Source organism: Falco naumanni, chromosome 4 (genome assembly GCF_017639655.2).
Source record: "Falco naumanni isolate bFalNau1 chromosome 4, bFalNau1.pat, whole genome shotgun sequence".
Taxonomy (NCBI): domain Eukaryota; kingdom Metazoa; phylum Chordata; class Aves; order Falconiformes; family Falconidae; genus Falco; species Falco naumanni.
In genome coordinates, this window is record NC_054057.1 from 60,020,871 (window position 1) to 60,039,190 (window position 18,320).

Genomic DNA, 18,320 nt, shown 5'->3' on the forward strand with positions numbered 1-18,320 from the left:
ACCCAGGCTGGTTAACCTCAGTTGGCTAAGTCGGGTTAAAACAGTTTTTAAGGCAAGGCAGTTTGCGTATTATTTCAGGTGAGTAGCTTAAGTTCAAGGCAGGTTTGGGTATTCGCTTGGGCAAGTAACTTAAGTTCAAGCTGTTAGGGCAGGAGTGGCTCCCCAGCAGCTCCTGAGTCACATGTGGCTCCCCAATGCTTTGCATATGGTTCTTTGCCCCGGCTATGGCATGTGCTTGGTTAGCAGTAGGGCTCTGCTGTGTGGGGGCTAGAAGCCCAGTATCACTGGGCTGTATTACTTTGGGATGTGGGTTACTTGCCCAGTCCAGCTCCAGAGGAGCCACCATCATCCTTTGAGGCAGTCCTGGTACACCGCTGCCCTGGCCTTGCTGTTGTACGTCACGTGTGGCTCATGGAGTGAAGAAGCTCCACCACGCCACACAGGTTCATTCCAAGCTGGCTGATCCCAATCAGTATCAAGTTTAGCTCTCCTGTCATTTTAAGACAGGCTAACCAGCTCAGTCACCCAGTCTGAACTAAGTACACCCTTCTTCTGGCTGGGCTGATGGAACCAAAGTAAAGTCTAAACCATCAGGAGGTACAAAGCTCATAAAAGAAGGTGCAGCCCTGGATTAGCAAACTCGCAGTCAGCTCCAAGCCTCTCACATGTCAGAAGACCCAGCCCTAGCAAGAAAAGCCCAATATACATCCAGCTTTTGGTCAACCACATTAGTGGTCAACTCCATAAAATAGGCAAATATGTGTAGTCTATAGTTCAGAGCGCTTGACGCAGTGACCTCACTGAGTTGCAGCACCGGTGATTACAGCCTCTTCTCCAGTAGGGCTGTAATGCTGATATATATATTTTTAAATTGCATCTATCCTACTCCACACTCTCTGAATAACTATTGTTTTGTTGTCAGCACCAATGTATGAGGCGTGTGGCAGAGCTGTAATGGTGAGCATGGCTGTTAGAGCAGAGTAGCATCCATTTCTAAAGTATCTACGTTTAAAGTCAGGTTGAACATGGAAGGATGTTTGGATTGCTTAAAAAAAAACAAACAACAAAACAACCAGATCCACAAAACAAACACCTTTATCAATTTTCCTTCTCTGTTCTTTTTGAAAAAAAAAACCTAACCAAACATCGAAACACTGGCTTTATGTCAGGTTGATTTAAAGGTTTCAGGGAAGTCACAGCAGCCTTAACATGAGTAATAACAAAAGTATTAATGACTGATGGGACAGGAATATTCTGAAAGTTAGTGGTTGCCTTTGGTTGAAGTGAGGAGGTTTTAGGAAGGGTTTTTAACTCCTACATTTGCTTATTCTTATATAATCAGTATTGGTTTTTTGATATAGTTAGTGAAGCCTTGGGACAAACGTTGGAAACATGGAACTAAAAAGTAACATGGTGCTTTTCTGCTGGCTGAGAAGTTCCAAAGCTTCAGTGCCCACCTGGCCTCTTGAGAACCCTTGCAAGAAGGCAAGGCTCCATTGTCTTTCTCAGTGGAAGTTCACAGTATTTTATGATAACACATTTGTACCCTTTTCAACTCTTTCCTGGGCCACAGGGATCAATGACATGATATGGGGATGTGTTTGGACCAGCGTTATAATCAATAAAGCTGTAAAACAGAACCTTACAAACCCAACAGGATCTCTGATGTGTTCAGCTGCAAGTGATGTGCACACTAACTTTTGATTGAGAAGACACTGCTCTGGTGAGCTAAAGACAGAGAATATTCTTCATTTCAGATGCTGGGCACACATGGTAATTCTATTACAAATCTCACCAAGCACCACTGTGCTGGGCACAGACTGACCATCTAACATGGACTGGCTGTGCTCCACAGAGCTCCCGTCTACCTCTCTGAAGATTCATCTCTGTCTTCAAATTCATCTGTCAAGGAATATGTATGCAAAATGCAGTTAGGAAAGCAGAGCAAAGATGTTGTATGAACGGAAACACCTTTCTCCCCCCAAACTGACAGCACTAAAATACTTTTCCACCTCTTGTTTCTTCTCTAAGAAGGATCTGTGCAATTCCCTCTTGGAGCATCTTCATGACAGGACTCAGCATTTATAACAGGGGAGAATAAGTCACAAATTTGGGGACTATCTGTTACAGTTCTTGTTTTATAGAGCTGTAAGGCTCTATTTATGAATTTAGAGGGGTCCTTAGGACACCACTGCTAATACTTTGCTCTTAGGTAATCTGGATTTAGGCAGCCCATCAGAATGAAGGACTTTGGTGAGTATACCATGCCTAAGGCTAGCAACGAGGGCCAAAAAATTAGATTACCATATTCTGGGAAATTCTCATTTGTTTTCTTTTTAATATTTGAAAATCAAATGGAAAATATAAGAGTCTGACTTTTTCCATGTGATAAGAATGGGAAAAAAAAAAGATATTTTAGGCTGTTGAAGTATTTTATCTTGTTAGTATCAGAATTTTTTGTTTGGCAAGATAAAATCATTGAGCTTCAATAATACAAAAAACACTCCAATATTCTATAAAATATTAAAGGTATTGCAGTGTGCTACTCTGATAGTTTGAGGACTTGCTATTTTGACATTAAATCACATTCAAAATAAAAAGAAGCAAAATTGCTTCTTTTCAAGAACTGAAATGAAACTACCTGAAATGTGCAAAACAAAATGAGAAAACCAAAGTGTGCTTTTTTGCCTTGAAATTGAGTGGGTTCTGCAAATTGTCTCCATTTTGACGCAGCTGCCTTTTCTGGTGGAAAACTGGCCCAGAAAATAAATACATTTTTGACAAGATATAATGTCTCCTAGGCTGGATCCTGCCTGCCTAGCCTAAGGGGTCTCCAACTTTTTTATGGCTCCGGGTGAACAGAAATACCTCCTTGTGCCCTCCCCACCCATTCACACTCCCACAACATCCCTGTGGCAACAGCTTCCCTGGGAAAGTAGCATGATTAGGAAAGGATAAACCATAATTATTAGCTATCATTTAATGTGATTTAGCACCTGGAAATAATGGAGAGGAAATTGTGCCAGATGCTTAGTCAACAAACTGCAGCCTACCAGGAAGTGTTCCATGAAGCATTACTGCCCTGTCGATCAAGTTTGAGAGCAACAGTCATCAGCAGGCCAATAAAACTACCTAAATTATGTTGCAAGAGCTGCAGGGCCCTACATATGACCTATTTTGGTATCACACTCTTTGAAGTATCCAGTTGCTTCTGTGGTGTACTCCATGGGAAATGGAGATGCAGAGGAAGGAGGACCTGCTCTCCTGTCTCCATCACAGCCAGTAGCAGAGCCAGAACCAGAAGCAGAACCTCTCTTCTCTGCCTTGCTCCCCGTCATTGGTCCAGACTGGGTCTGGAGAAGCCAGACAAATAACATGTACACTTTGAAAACTGTTGTTCTTTTCCAGGAAGGCTGAGATGAGTCAAGATGAAATAAAAAGTGAAAGACACTCTCCATTCCTCCACCCATGAGGTGTGTACCTACTCTTCAGTTCCACCTCAAGCCATGCGGACAGCTGTGTCTTCCAGGATCTGGTGGGCTCTCTGGCTTTCTGCCTGTGCTTTGCCATCAAGTTTTAGGGTCACCTACCACCAAAGCTCCAGAACCTCCCTGAGGTTCACCATGCCACCTTCTAATTCCTAAAAAAGCCTGTCCAAACCTAACCCAACCCAAACCATAACAGTTTCCTTCAAATCCTTCCCTAAAGCATGTCCGTACAGTGACATATCTAAGCCCTCTTTTACAGGCCTATATTACAGTGATCTGCTGTAGGCAACACTCTCCAGAAGCAGCCCAGTGACCCATAGGAGCGCACTGAAGGTGAGCAGCAGATACCGCACCACGCAGTTCCCTGCTTACTGTCTTGGGATCTACTTCACACAGTCCTCAGCTACCTCGGCTTCACTCATCTTGTGCTGTTTTCCCAAAAAATGCCACTTCTGTGCAGCAACTCTGCCTACCCTGGTGGGGTGGAAGTCCCGACCTACTTCAGCTGGGAGCTGCCTCCCATGCAGCTCTCTGATTCTGCGACTTTACATCTCCCAAGACTTCGGACCCCACCAAAGCCTGCTTTCCTCTTACTCCTGCTTTGTCCTCACTGCTTAGTCTGAAGTCAGCTGTGCCCTAATCATTCCTACGAGCCCGTCGTTCACATGCACAACAGAAATCCAAACCCAGGCATAACAACCCTTTTGAACCATCCCCTCTCCTGGTGGGTGATCCCTGCCTCTTTGTCAGCCCGATGGATCTTCTTGGATGGCCAGTCCTTCCTTTGAAGGAGGTGCTCCTGAAAGATGGGGCGGAGGAAGCAAGCAACAAGAGAAGTTGATCCATCAATGCTTCCTCCTGCAGCAGACTGTAGCGGGGAGCATGCGAACCTGTCTCCTGCTGAAAAGTGCCTCGGCTGCCTGCCCTGTCTGCTCTGCCCGAGCCAGCCCCCTTCCCCTGCCCTGCCAGCCCATAGCACAGAAAGAAGCACGCTGGGCATCTTTGTGTGCTCTCCTTTTCCCCTTGCTGCCCTGTCGTATGTGCTCGGGGAGGGACAGGAGGAAATTCTCTGCCTGTTACACAGGAATCCAACCAGATGATCCCACAGCCCCTTCTGGCCTTAAAATCCCCCCATCTATTCAGCACTGCCAGCTAATAACACATCTCACAGGGAAGAAAAGCCACATTCATGGGCTTGGATCCCTCTTTGTCAGAAGACTTTACTTGTTTTGGCTGTTTGGTACATAGAAGCGTGGGCAGACACATGTCTAAGCTCCTCACCCAGCAAAAAAACACCCTTGTGGACCTGAGGACCGTGCACCCTGGCTCAGGACCCATCCCACAGTGGGATTTAGGGGTGAAACCCACCGTGTCCCCCTTCCCCCCAGCACTCGGGTGAAGGCGACCAAGCCTCCGCTGTCCCTGTTTCCCTCCCTGGCTCCCGTCCATGCGTGTGCGTGTTTGCGCCGGCTGTTGTGAGCCAAGGGCCCGTTTGGGGCCGGGATTCTCCCGGGACAAAGGGATGCTAATCAGCTCCCTCTACTGTTCCCTTTTGTCTAGGACTAGCTCCCACGCTTGGACTTGGCACTCCGGGATGCAGCAGAGGGAGCTCCTTGTTGCAACCAACTTGAGCCCAGTTGGGGAATGCAATGTACCCAGCAGGGAAAGGGGAGGAAGGGGAGGGGAAGGAAGGGGGAAGGAAATAAATCTATAACTCCACACAGCCCGCTCCCTGCCAGCCCGTCACATTGTGCATGCCGCCGGAGGCAGAAGTTTCCAGTGCCTCCCGCAGCCGGGAGAGACGCCACCGGTTTTGTAGCCACGGGCTGTCTTGTTCCTTCTCCCCTCCCTGATCCCCCGTCGCCAGAAAAATCTCCATGTCAGGGTTGACAGATCAGGGTTGGTGCAGTGGGAGGTAGAGGGAGCACAGAAAGCAAACAGGATCGGTTCCTGGCATTGCTGCCATTTCCTTTTCACCATCACTGATCTCCCAGGTTTGCAGCCTGTGTCTGGGTGTTGGCTGTTTACAGCTGTTTACACGGGCTCTCTCATCTCCAGAGAACTGTACAGATGCACAAGAGCCAGATCTTTATCCCGGGATCACTTCACAGCTGGAGCAGTGTTGAGGTGAGGTCCTCTCGCTAAGAAACCCAGAAAACACTTGAGCCCACCAAGCCCAGAGCATACACAGCCCCCAGTTGCACTGGGGATGGAAAGACAAATGCAGCTGCAGCCAGATGTGACCTTAACCATGTTCTTCTGGGTGCTACCCTGTTGTACCAGAGGGCTGCCCAGTGCTTGCCCTTGAATGCCTCTGAAGTCATAAGAGACTGAAGTTTCCTCTTCTGATGGTGACCTGCCCCTACCAGCAGCTCCAGCAGTAAGAGAAGGAGCTCCTCTACCACCTCATTGGTGTCCTGCTCCCAAGGGCTAAGGGACTAACGTGTTGGCAAGTTTCCCTCAGCATCTCTGCTTGCTGCCATTGCAGCTTGCAGCTCTTGCCAGGGCTCAGTGGAAGCTGCTAATCTCCCAGTACTGATGTGGGCTATGAAGCAGAGATGTGGCTACAGCTCATCTAGACCCCCACAAACTGCATTTACCCCCTGATGCTGCTGCCTATACTGAGGTAGCTACGTAAAAGCCAGTTCAGAAATGCTGCCACCATGAATAGGGTCTGTTCTGTACCTGTGGGCAGGAACATGGGACTTGGGCAGTGCAGTGACACGCTGGCAGTTACAACTGTCTCATCCCCTGCAATAACCCCAGCTCCAGGCTCAGTTTACACCGACACTAAGTACAACTGATGTTTCTGTCTTAAACCGGGATCTGCCAGTCTTTTTCTCAGCGGCATTGGCAAACCTCTGGCCTACAGTATTTATGCATCTTGATGGCTGAGTGGAGCTTGCATAGTCACATTTTCAATCCTGATCCTTCCAGTTTCCTTCCCCATAGTTACAGGGTAGAGTTTGTAGATCTCGGTTGTTGATACCAGGGCAGCTGCCCAAATTGCCATTAGCGGAGAGGTAGACGGGGTGTGGTTGGAAATCAGATCCTCTTGGGAAGAGTTTCATGAGAGAGCAGAGAGTACCTCCTACATGTAACTAACCTCCTGGATGGATCAGTATCTTGTGGCTTTCTGCTCATGCCTGACTTTATTGCAGAAGTGGAGAAGTCTGATCTAGAGCAGGGAAAGGGGGGGAAGAATTTGGCACAGAGACAACTGAGATGCCAGAATGCCATTGACAAAATATGATGAGGTCTGCTAAACATATTAATTTTAAATCATGCAAGGCATTATGAGATGATCATATTATGCCTGAAATAGCAAGGGACTGTCTGTGTTCAGTGGTCCAGGAGATCCTTTTCTATGTCACGTTCTTGCGTTAGTAAAATGGCCTCTCCAGCAGAGGCTGGCTGTCAGGACTGCTTTCTGACAGGAGAAAGATGGGGGAGTGGGAACTATTTGCCCCCAGACTGGGCCTCTAAGACATACACATGGAAGTCTGAGCCTGTAGCCCTAGGCTCCCTCTATAGTCAATGGAGAGAAATAAACATCTTGGTATGATTCATGTTATCCTGAGATAGGTGTCTAAGATAGGTCAGATGAATTGCTCTCCGGAGATGCCGATTGCTCTCCACTGACTACAAAGGGAGCCTGGGGTGACTAGCTCAGACTTTGACATCTAACTTTGGTAGATGAGATCAGGCCCATCAGAGAGCCTGTGGAGCGATATTGTTATGACACAGCAAGAAAAAAATACAGAGGAGACTTGTTCTCTGCGGCATTATAACTGAATTTAAAAGTCTTGTTCCATTCTTGCTAAACCTGGGGAAAAGCTCACATGGATGATGTGAGACACAAGACGAGGTTTTTTGGCCACAGTAGTAACAGGGACAAAAGAGTTAACCCATGAACACAGCTAATTTTTGGCTTTCTGGAGAGACGAGACGTGGGGCTTACCCCCAGAAGGTCTAGAGTCCAAAATAAGCCTAGCTGCAAAATAAGCCTAGTCCAAAATAAGACAAGCTGAAAAGATAACAGTGCCCAACATCCCATATGAATCTGGATGTGACTGGAATCCCACATCTCTCATGAGCTAGACAAATGTCTGCTCTGCCCTTCATGTGGTCCCCGGGAGCAGGAGTCTTCTCATCAAAAGCCGGTCTCCCTGGATTCCCTCGGTGATTGATGGAGAGATGTAGAAACTTGAGGGTGTGAATAATTTAATCCTAACTGTCTAGAATACATCAGATGAATCATGCCCCAGAGGACCCCCAGCATCAAATGGAACTCCCTCAACCTGTCTTGCTGTCTGACATAGTGCACCCAAACTTTTGCTGACCCACTGCTCTTCTGCAGGCCTGTTTTAACTTTTCATAAAGTGCAAGTAGCAAAGAAAACACTCAGTTTTAGAGGAGTTATTCTGCATCCAGCAAAGGAAAATACAGTGGCTGGTTGTCAGCACCAGAGCAGTGTTGCATTAGAAATGAAGAGACTTATAAAAGGGGAGGTAGATTGGTTGTCTATCTCTTGGTGCTATGTCAAGGCAAGATGTCCTTTGGGAAGAGATATCATAGTAAAATTCAGATTTTGGTTTCATTCCAGAAGTCTTGAGGGGAAATTCTCCAGTCTGCATCATGCAAGAAGTCTGCTTGGATAATCTGACAGTCCTGGCAGGCCATAAACATGCAGCTTGTGCTTTACTGTGGGAAGCCAAGAGGCATTTGAGACCCAGAGATCTCATATCTCTACCAATAACATGCTATTATTGCTACTCCTTCCCATTGCCAAGTGGCCTTCAGAAAGATTATTTGGTATCATTTTGTGAAGGACACTGCCATGTCCATAAGACAGTATCGTCTGCAGAAACATCGTGAGTGCAGATAACAGTAATTCTTTAAGCTTCATGGTCCCCCTGGATAAGATGACATGGAGATACCACTCCGTCTCACACCATCCCATGCCATCCTGCCTTGATTTGATTTGGAAGTGCTGGAAGGCAAGACATCTATCCAGTTTCATAAGAAAGCAATCAAGTGGTCGTGAATACTCCATATTTCATTCCATGCTCATCCTGGTAGCTGCACAAACAGGAGCTGTATCAAAAAGGACACCTCTTTGCTAGACAGGAACAGGGTTAACCCAGGGGGGCGCGATCAGTGGGTCACTACAGCGCCCTTGTGGCTCTCATCACTCGCCTTCTAACAGGGTCGACGGCCAACAATTATTTCTGGAATTAATCTATGCCTCCGAGCCTCTGCATCACCCATTAGGCTCTCATTTGTCCAGCGGGGAATTTGATATATGTCCTCAGAGGGCACATCCGACGGGCGCAGACACTTGACAAAGCGACGGGACGCGCGCGCACCTGCCCCGGCTCGCTCAAAGCCCCGCGCACGCCGCAAGCACCCCAACGCGCAGAAAGGGACGGTGTGGCTTCCCAAGGCTGCACGAGTGTTAAACTCTAATAAACAAGCCCCGTCGGCGAAAGCTGAAAGAATCTGAGCCCTCCCCAACAAAGCATTTAATCCAGTTTGGCGTAACCTTTGACATTATTAGGGATCGCAGTGACCCTAATCCAATCAGATTGATTAACTAAAGCGGAGACCCCATAAGCTGACCCCCCTCTGGCCTCTGCTATTTAGTCCTGACCAAACAGTGGGAGCAACGTGCTGTATTTACACCACAATGGGTCCGCACTGAGAACCTGTTTCATTACAGAGCGACTTAAACTCCCATTACTCCATCAATGTATCATTCTTCAATAGTTCATTAAAAGCTGCTCCTCCACAATAACTATTAACCATTTCTCAGTCCAGCTGGCAGGTTTAAAGCCCCAGCCAGTCTTTAGCAGAAGGAGGTGGGAGTGAGTGAAAGAAACAGATAGACAAGGGCTCCCTTTTTAAATTTAAACGAACTGAGGGCTTAAATAGTTTGAGGTAATTTACTTTTATTGAATGGGGGGAGGAGAGGGAGGAAACTTTTATTTTGACTTAATTATGTGCTGAGGTCCTTTAAAGAGACAGGGCCATCATAAGCTTTTATTATATTACTTCTCTTGAGATTGGTTCATATTTCTGCCCAGAGGAGTTTCATAGAGAGTTGGCATGGTGTTGAGAGACTACAAAATGCACCACAACCCAAACATGGACAGTGTCTTCAGTCCACAGAACCTAAAACCAGGGTGAAAGACACAATTATACCCAACATATGGCACTTAAGTTTGGGGTGGGAAACGCCTGATAGGTTGCAATGTTCACATTCTGTTGTTGGTGACAGCATGTCCCTTTACTACATCCTCCAAAGTTTTATCTTGTATGTTTTTAAAGGCAACTCAAAAAGTCTTCCCTTGTCCTTAGGAAACTGAAAGACACAGCAACTGCCTGACAAGCCGCCAAACCTCTCAGCTAAGTGGCTGGGCATGGGCTGTGGCTAAGGTGATCACTTAAGGTCGTGTGGCTCCACTGCTTCACGCAATACAGGTGAAGAAACAGATGACAATTTTTTTCCTCTAGCAATGACTCTGTTAGAAAAACTCAAGTGAGGGGTTCTTTCTACTGTCCGGTTGTTGAGATCTGCACTTCTGTGAGAGCAGGAATTACATGAACCGTAGCCTCTTATAGATGGTTGATAAACAGATAGGTATGTTTAGGCAGAGGGAAAGAGATCAGGCTCGCTTCTTTTCCCATACAGGCATCCTGTTCTTTGCATTCCCAATAGCCTAGGGTACCCCAGACACCTACAGTGTAGCAAACCTCTAGTGCTCTGCAAGAAAGACCCAACAGTGGCACCTATCTGAACATTTATCCATGGAGCTGCACCGCTACTCATACACTCCCAAGACCACAAAGGAGGAGAAAACCCCTCTTCCAACAGCCCCATAGCAATTTCACCCTCTGCTAATGCCTGAATCATTCCCCGTGCAGGTAGCAGAGCACAACGAGGAAGGTGACTCTGTTTCCTTTGAGCAGGGAACATTCATTCCCTGACCAAGGACCTGCAAAACAGAGTAATCAAATACTGGATGGAATGGAGGCATTCTGCTCTTCATATGTCCTGAGTGACATATGAAGAACTAGAGTGACATAGGTCCAAGCCTGTCAATATTGCTCCCACATAGCGGCAGGTCTGGATCCCCTGTACATCACCATTCCCTTATAGCCGAACTCATGGATACACACCATTGCTGTTCAATATGTGATTCATTAGGTCTGGCTATGGAAATATTTAAAAAATAATAATACATTAATATAGTTGTAGCTAAAACATAAGGGATTTCTTTTCATAAGCAAGCTGATGGGAAAAAAAGAGTCCGGTTTTAGGTGAGATATCAGAATATGGCTCTTAACAGGACCAGAGTCTGGTGACAGTTTGGCATCGCTGAATCACAGCTCAAGCCTAGCCCTGAATTAGCAATGAGATACCAAAGCAGTGAGGGCAGCGCAGGCCGTGAAGCAGCCTCAGTGAGATTTGGGCCTAGAAAGTATTTCCTGAAGGCATTAAAATCGGCCTTTTTCAGTGAAAGAATTGCAGATAGTCGTGCAAGGCAAAAGGGAGTTGCTTTAGTGACTAGGCTGGGTTGTGCTGGGGGAGGATGGGGTCCCTATTGACTCAGACAAGAAGCTGCAGTTAGATCTTGGGTGACTTAAAATCCAAGCTGCAAAATAGGGTTTTGCTTGCTCGCTTTCTTTCTCTCCTTTCCTCCTTCTCTCTTTCTGAGTAGGAGCTCAAATATGTTCCTACCCTGGGGGATCTGCTGCACAAGAATGCGACTGAGCTGTTTTGTTTTTTTTTTTTTTCTCCCCTCTCCTGCTGTAGGTGAAGCAGAACTGAAGGGTGGTTTGATTCTCCCTCAAGGAACAACATTCTTCAGTTATGAAATCGTCCCAGCCTTCTTTCCCTCCCTGAGCCTGGCTACCGAAAGCCTGCAGTCTCAAGGAGGGACAGACTCTTCATGTTGACATCCTTGTGAGATAAGAGCTTTTGGAAGCTTGCGGGATCGAGATTCCTTCGATCAACAAGGGGGTGAAGGTCACTTTCCTCGTGCACAGGGTGTAATTGCGACAGGAGATGTGGAGTATCTAATCCAAGACCGTCTGGGAGCATGATGTGCTCCATGTGTCCTTGAGGACATCCAGCCTTGTGACGAGGCAAAGACATTGGGTTATCTGGCTCACTTACTGCCTGTGCCCAGTGAATGCTCTTGGGCAAATCACGTTGGGCTTGTGTCTATGGGGAAAATACTCAGTTTGGTAGTTGTGGCCAACTGCTGTAGTCACCCAGGAGGGATGTACCTAGAAGACATGCTTTAATTACAAGCAAAACATTGCGGTATGACACTTTCATAGGGACTCAAGTGCACCATGCTGCAGATCTTACAGGTGTGATTATTTTGGGATGATCTCTCACCGCTAAACCCCAATAGTGACAGCAGCATTAACAAGGTGCCTCAGCTGTCCAGCTCTGATGGGGTAACCCCACTAGCCAAAACCACCCCATCTCCTGCTGGGTGCCGGTAAACGTCTCTTCTGGCTGGTGGAGGCCCTGCCATGATACAAACCAAGGCTTTGCTCTCTCCTGGCTGCCCTATTTTTCAAAATTAATGCAAGTGGAAATGTCCAAGTCTCTTCCGAGTAATGCAGCAAAAAAAACAACTAACCCCCTACCTCCAGATGCTGGAGGAATGTGCCCCAAGATGGGTGTAGATCAGCTACATATGCCAATACAGGAGATTCCCTGAAAATATCCCAAATGCTCCCTCCTCTCTCATATGAGTTCAAACGGTGCTACTCCACTATTCCAGACAAAGTAATTCCAACTCTTAGATTCTCAGGACCTGTAACTGTTATTCTTTGCAAAATAAATAAATAAATAAATAAATAGAGAAAGAAAGGAAGGAAGAAAAGAGGACTACCAAGCCTCTTCTGCTGGTGCTCTCCTAAGAGAAAGCAGCCATATTCCTGCACGGCTCTGCACAGGGCACCTGGAATTACCATCTGAGCAGAAATCAAATGCAAAATGAGTCTACATCTGGGATGAACCCCTCTGTAGTAAAGGGAAAAGCAGAGCTTGACCCAGGCTTACTGAGACCAGCAGGAGCAGGCTGAACTTTAAAATCAGTATTACAAGGGCAAAGAAGGATAAAATACAAGCTATAATAGGTTCCTGCCAATTTATAAGGGAAATGACCAGATACTCAGACTTAGCAACGTGCTTAAATCCCACTGCATTCTACAACACAGGGCAAAATATTTCTGAGTTCTCCCATTTATATCAGTGTGTCAGAGTTAGTTGCCTGAATTGCCACCCTCGTCTTAATTTGCCACATTTATAACCAATAAAAGCAGAACCATTAATTGATGGTGATTTCTTCAGGCCTTTGATCTTCATTATATCCCATTATGGCATCAAAACTGATGTTATCTGGTCAGTCCAGCCCCTTGGAACCATCCCCAACAGCCCATCATTTCCTCTCTGCAATCATCCATCGAACTGAAAATGTGGCATGAAATGCCATGGGGTCAGAAAAGGAGCCAGACGTCCAGCTTGATCACTGGAAACACAATAATCCTTTGTGCTCCTTCCAAGGGGCATAGGATCATAGGATAATTCATGTTGAAAGGGACCCTGGGAGGTCTGTAGCCCAACCTCCAACTCCAAGCAGAGTCAGAGATGACCCCACCCTCCGTGCACTGCCAAACAGGGCTCTTCCCAGCTCTCTGGGTCACCTACACAATCCCAGTAGAGGTTTGAGGTAGAAGTAGTGGTTATCTGTGACTGGATGTTGTCTGTATAATCGAGGTGGTGGGTAAACACCCTCCTTATGTTGGGGAGGCACACGTGTCCTTGCTATTCCTCTAAGAATGCTTAATTATATTCTTGTCTCTACAAAAGACCTTCTGAGTCAGGTCTGAGCTGCTTGGATGGGGTCCTGGGATAACAAAATTTTCCCTGCCTGTGTCACAGGTCTCCTTCATCAAGCTCAATTCCTGTTTCCTGCAGCCCATTTTGCACGACACTTCATCAGAAGCAAATGGGCTCACAGTAGGTTTCTCAAGGTCTTTGTTGCTACTCCACCATGGATGTTGCTGTCACCAAACCCGTAGCGCTGCACTCACCTTTATCTAGCACAGGCCCGAAGATGGCTAAGCTGTCATTGACAGTCGTGCAGTTCCACCTCCTCCCTCGAAATTGGTGTTGGCATTCCTGGATCCCAATCTTTACCCCTTCTGCTACGCTGGGCATGATCTCCACATAGTTCCGACAGAAGCGTAGCTGCTTGGGTACCAGTCCTGGGATGCTCCCGCAGAGGATGGGCTGAGTCCCCAGGGAGGAATACTGGTGACCAATTGCCAAGGACCTGGAAAAAAAACCAAGGAAAAAAGAAATGGTGTCAGGCTGGCTTTCACCTTTGTACTTGGTTCACAAGAATGGGGATGGAAAACCAACATCTTCAGTTCTTCTGCATTTCCCTCTCCAGAAAACATCCTTTCCACTCTCGCTTCCCCCCAAACATCATCCTCTCTCTCCTGAAGTTCCCTACAGGCCCAACAAGGCAAGAAACTCTACTTTTAATATCTTCCTTCCCTTTTCTTCATTCTCTTAAAACCTCATTCCATCATTGTGCTTCTTCTTCCCACAGATGCCCAGCTCATGAAGCTAGTTTCCTTTGCAACTGGAGGGTTAAACCCACATTTATTTCTTTGCAAGTCAAGCAAACCTATACAAGAGCACGTCAGTTTTACAGGAAATTTTGGCAGCTGAGGAAGCCCAGGGATTAGACAGTCAAAAGTACTTTCAGAGCTACACCAAATAATAATACCAACAGTGGAAGACACCATGCTCCAAGTCTTGCAAAAGCAATCACCAAGAACTGACAACAATCATACAGTTCAGCAGTGTGTCCTGTATATTTGAACCTTACCAGGTAACTTCTGTGCCCTGAAGGTGACCCTAAAGACTCAAGGAGTTTGGATCCTGAGAACTTTCAAAAGCCAACTCTGAGCTAAAGGCTGCAGGAGTGCTACATAAATGTGCTACCATAAGCAGTTAAATTTGCTGTGCTATAGAGGAAAGGGAGTGGAAATGTAGCCCTGCTGGAACAGAAGAACTTGGGTTAAAACTCTCCTAGGGCTCTAGTATGGGTCCAATATCAATGTTATTCTCCTGCGTGAACAGTGGTACTGATGCTACCAGAAACACTCGTGATTATGGGCATGCAAGTTGGGAGCCATGCCTGGGATACCAGTAACATCCCTGAAGGACTGGGATGGAAAAGATTTTCTACTGTTTAGCAAAGCATTTCCACACCTGCTTGATCCGAGCATATACTTTGCAAAGCAATACCGGGTCTTTCTAAGCAGGTTGAAGTGTTTTAAAAATAAATTATTAGAATGGCTGCCAGTGTCCTTCTGGATATTAATTTAGAGTATCTTCACCTTACTTTCACAACAGTTTCAGTTTGGGAATTTTCAAAAATAGGGCTGTATTTTCACAAAACAGCACCAGCTTTGCTGTACTGTCACAAGGATATGGAGAGCCTGCTTTGGCCATCAGTCTGTGAATTGCCTTGGTTAAAGTGAACAGAGTGAAATTAAAAAAAAAACAAACAACAAAAAACCCCAACAAAACAACACAACTTGAATGCAAATTCTGTGCTCAGTCTGTTGAAAGGAGTGTCCATGAACTATTATGTTGGTTAAAGCCTTAGAGACAAACAAGTCAGCTATGCAGAGAGATCAGCAGATATGTGGCTAATTAGATAGATTTTTAAAGTGTTTTTACTGGTGCTTCTAATAATAACCTTGATTACTAAAACTGAAGGGATTTTTAGAGTATAATTTCCTTTTATTCTAATTAAATCTCTTGATTGACTTTTCTGCTCAGAATTAATGACAAACAGAAACCTGCCTGGGCAGCGTGTATTTCTGTTTACATTCAATTTTGCGATGTGGTTTTCATTTGGGAACATCCTGGTGTGTTTGAACTATCAACAAGGCAGTCAGGGAACATGCCTTCATTGCTCTGACAGAAAAAAAAGTGCAAGAATTCTATCATTGCTGGAGTTCGGAAGAAAATTAGCTTGACTTTATCATTTCTCTAGGCTGGGATAAAAAATGCTTTAAAGTGTCTGTCCTTTTTATGGAAGAAAACCAGCTGCAGCCAGTTTGCTCCCTTCCTGGTGGTCCAGAGGGGACAGAAGTGAAAAGGAGATGGACATTCAGATGGTGAGGTACCACAACTATTTGTAGTCAGCTTTGCTGACTGTGCATAAACTAGCCTTTACAAATCAGTGCTTTCCAGGCAAGTAAGACACAGGGACATTCACTTCTGGAGCTCAAACGACTCTAGGTAAGAATCTAGACCCAGGATAACCAGCTCAGCCAAGAATGTGCCCTCCAGTAAATGAACTTTAGGTGGACAAGGTAGAAGGTGCCTGGGAAAGCAAAGAATTTGCAGCTGATTTCCTAAACTTAGATGCCTCTTTCCACCTCAGTTGCACTTTTAGGAGAATATTAATCTCACTTAACATTAGAGGACAATTCATCCTACCCAAGGGAGGTAAGATGAGACAAATAGCATGAACTGTCCTCCAGAAGCACGTCTCTCTTTCCATTGCATTGAAAGAGGGAGGAAGGCAGCTCGCGTTAACCATAATCTTTGTTCATGTCACCTGCTTTCTAATGTCTGCAACATGGACATCTCCAGCTGATCTGCTCAGCCCAACCTGCTTTTTCAATTAGTCAGTGGAGAGAAACAGGCACTTCTAGGGCATGGTTCATCTGCCCATTTTAGATGTCTGCTTTGGGATGAGGTGAATCATGGCCTTGCCTCCATTGACTGTATTGGCTAGGCTATCAAGACAGCCTGGGTGACTGGTTGAGTGGGATATGTCTGCACTGTAAAAGTCTCCAGATGAATCATGCCATGATACCAAACAACTGGAATGGCTATGTTCCTTGAAAAAGTCCCACCCAGGAAAGCTAAGTGCTGTGTTGAAGCCCATGCAAAGAGCTCAGCTGTAGGAAGGAGACAAGCTCCTGCAGGAGCCTGCAGGAACCCACAGGAGAAGACCAAGAAAAAGGACCCAGCTAACTTGTTTTTCCTATCTAAGTGGCTTGATGTGGGTTTTCTTGAGCTTGAGATTAATTCAGGGAACAACTAGTGGCAGAAAAGCACCTGTGAAATGGAGCCCATGCCAAGCCAAAGGGTGTTTGCACTTTGACTGCACTGTGTACAGTTTTGTCTCATTGTTAAGCTATATACAAACACTGGATCAAAGTTTCTGGACTGAAGACACATTTTAAAACACCTTTTCGGGTTTCAGAGGACTTGTTGAGTGTGTTGCCTCTGTGGTCTTGTTGGGAATGTGGAGTCTTAGGGTGCCACATCTCTAAATCTCAATCTGTTCAACCCCCTGAGGACTGGCAGTTGGGAGGTATTCATAGATGCCATCTTCAGGCTTGGGAGCTAGATGGTCCTGTCTCTGTAAACAATGGGAGGGAGAGATGCCTTCATCAAAGCCTCTAGAGAAGAGCACTTAGTTGCTTTTACTCATCCTTCAGAGAACAATTCAGCCACTGACTACACAGGGAGTCCAGGATGTGGACACTTTCCAGTGTCTAAAGTTAACTTTAGTGGAAACATCTGTGGAGTTTGTTCCCACATCAGCTGGAGTCACCATCATCCCTCCTAAAGCTTTCAGAAGCACCCTGTCCAGTTCCCACCAAAGATAAAGTATCCACAGAGATAGAATCAACCTGCTGTAGGCTCCATCCATCATGTTGTGAAGCCAGGAGGACTTTCTTGAGCTATTTAATAGGACCTGGATGAAGCTTTGGGATTCCAGTCTCATAAACTTTAATTATGTGAACAGCCAAACTCATGCCTGTCTATGTTTTTTGATGGTTACTACAGTGGCAGAGTGAAAATACCAGTCATAGGAAGAGGAGTTTATAGGTTGGTGCCCTCAACTATTCGTTTCCGTTGCTGGGAAGATCATCTAAGATAAAAAAAAATAAAAACATGTAGAAATACTTTTAATTGCTTTTTACACTGCTCCCTTCTCAATACAGCAGGAAAACAGTCACACCTTGCTTTGATCTATGTTACAGTCTGGAAAGTTTAATCTGCAAAAGACAATCTCCAGCAGGAGTCTTGTTCTCAAGGTGTCATCAGGCACTGAGACAGTGTAATGTAAATTTGGCACTCCATGGAGGAGTGTGTAGTCACTTGACTTCCAGCTGAAGATACAGGGTGGAAGCTCAAAACATCTCTCCATGAAGAGTGCCTCTGCTGTTAGATGTAGCTAAGCACACTCCCCTTCCTAGCACGCTTGCAGACTCTGGAGTGTGATAACATCTAACAGAGCACCCTCTTTTGGTATCTGCTTTGCTTCCAGCTTCCAGATGTAAACACTTTCTCCCTCCATCTAAAGTCAATTTATCTTTAGGAGAACCAAATTCTTTCAGTTTCCTGTCCTTTTTATTGATCATGAGGTATGAACCTTATGAACCTCCCAACCCTCCCCTCCCCCTACAAAAAAACACCACCACCACAACCACCAAAACCTTTAGAAAAGATTGGGAAAGTCAATAAAGATCAGAATCTCATTTTGCTGTTACTCAACTCTCTAGTAGCTCCCATCATTCATTTTTTTCTCACTGTTTCCAATGATTAAACCTGTCTTTTGCATTTTTCCACTCTCCTGTGATCTGCTTCTCAACTGTCTTCTGCATGTGGGTGGTTTTGAAAATGTGATGTTGAAAAATGAGCCAAGTGTCACCTATTGTGGCCTAACCAGGCATCAGCTTCAAACTTCTTAAGCACCA

The 18,320-nt window shown here is 45.7% G+C and overlaps 1 protein-coding gene across 1 annotated transcript in view; it reads right to left on the reverse strand.

The window, feature by feature from the left end:
* The window catches only part of WNT3A (Wnt family member 3A), a 90,911-nt gene that overhangs the window by 26,455 nt on the left and 46,136 nt on the right, over nt 1–18,320 (reverse strand). Inside the window, 1 exon segment of the mRNA XM_040591937.1 lies at nt 13,608–13,849. Within this exon segment, the coding sequence (XP_040447871.1) occupies nt 13,608–13,849 (242 nt within the window).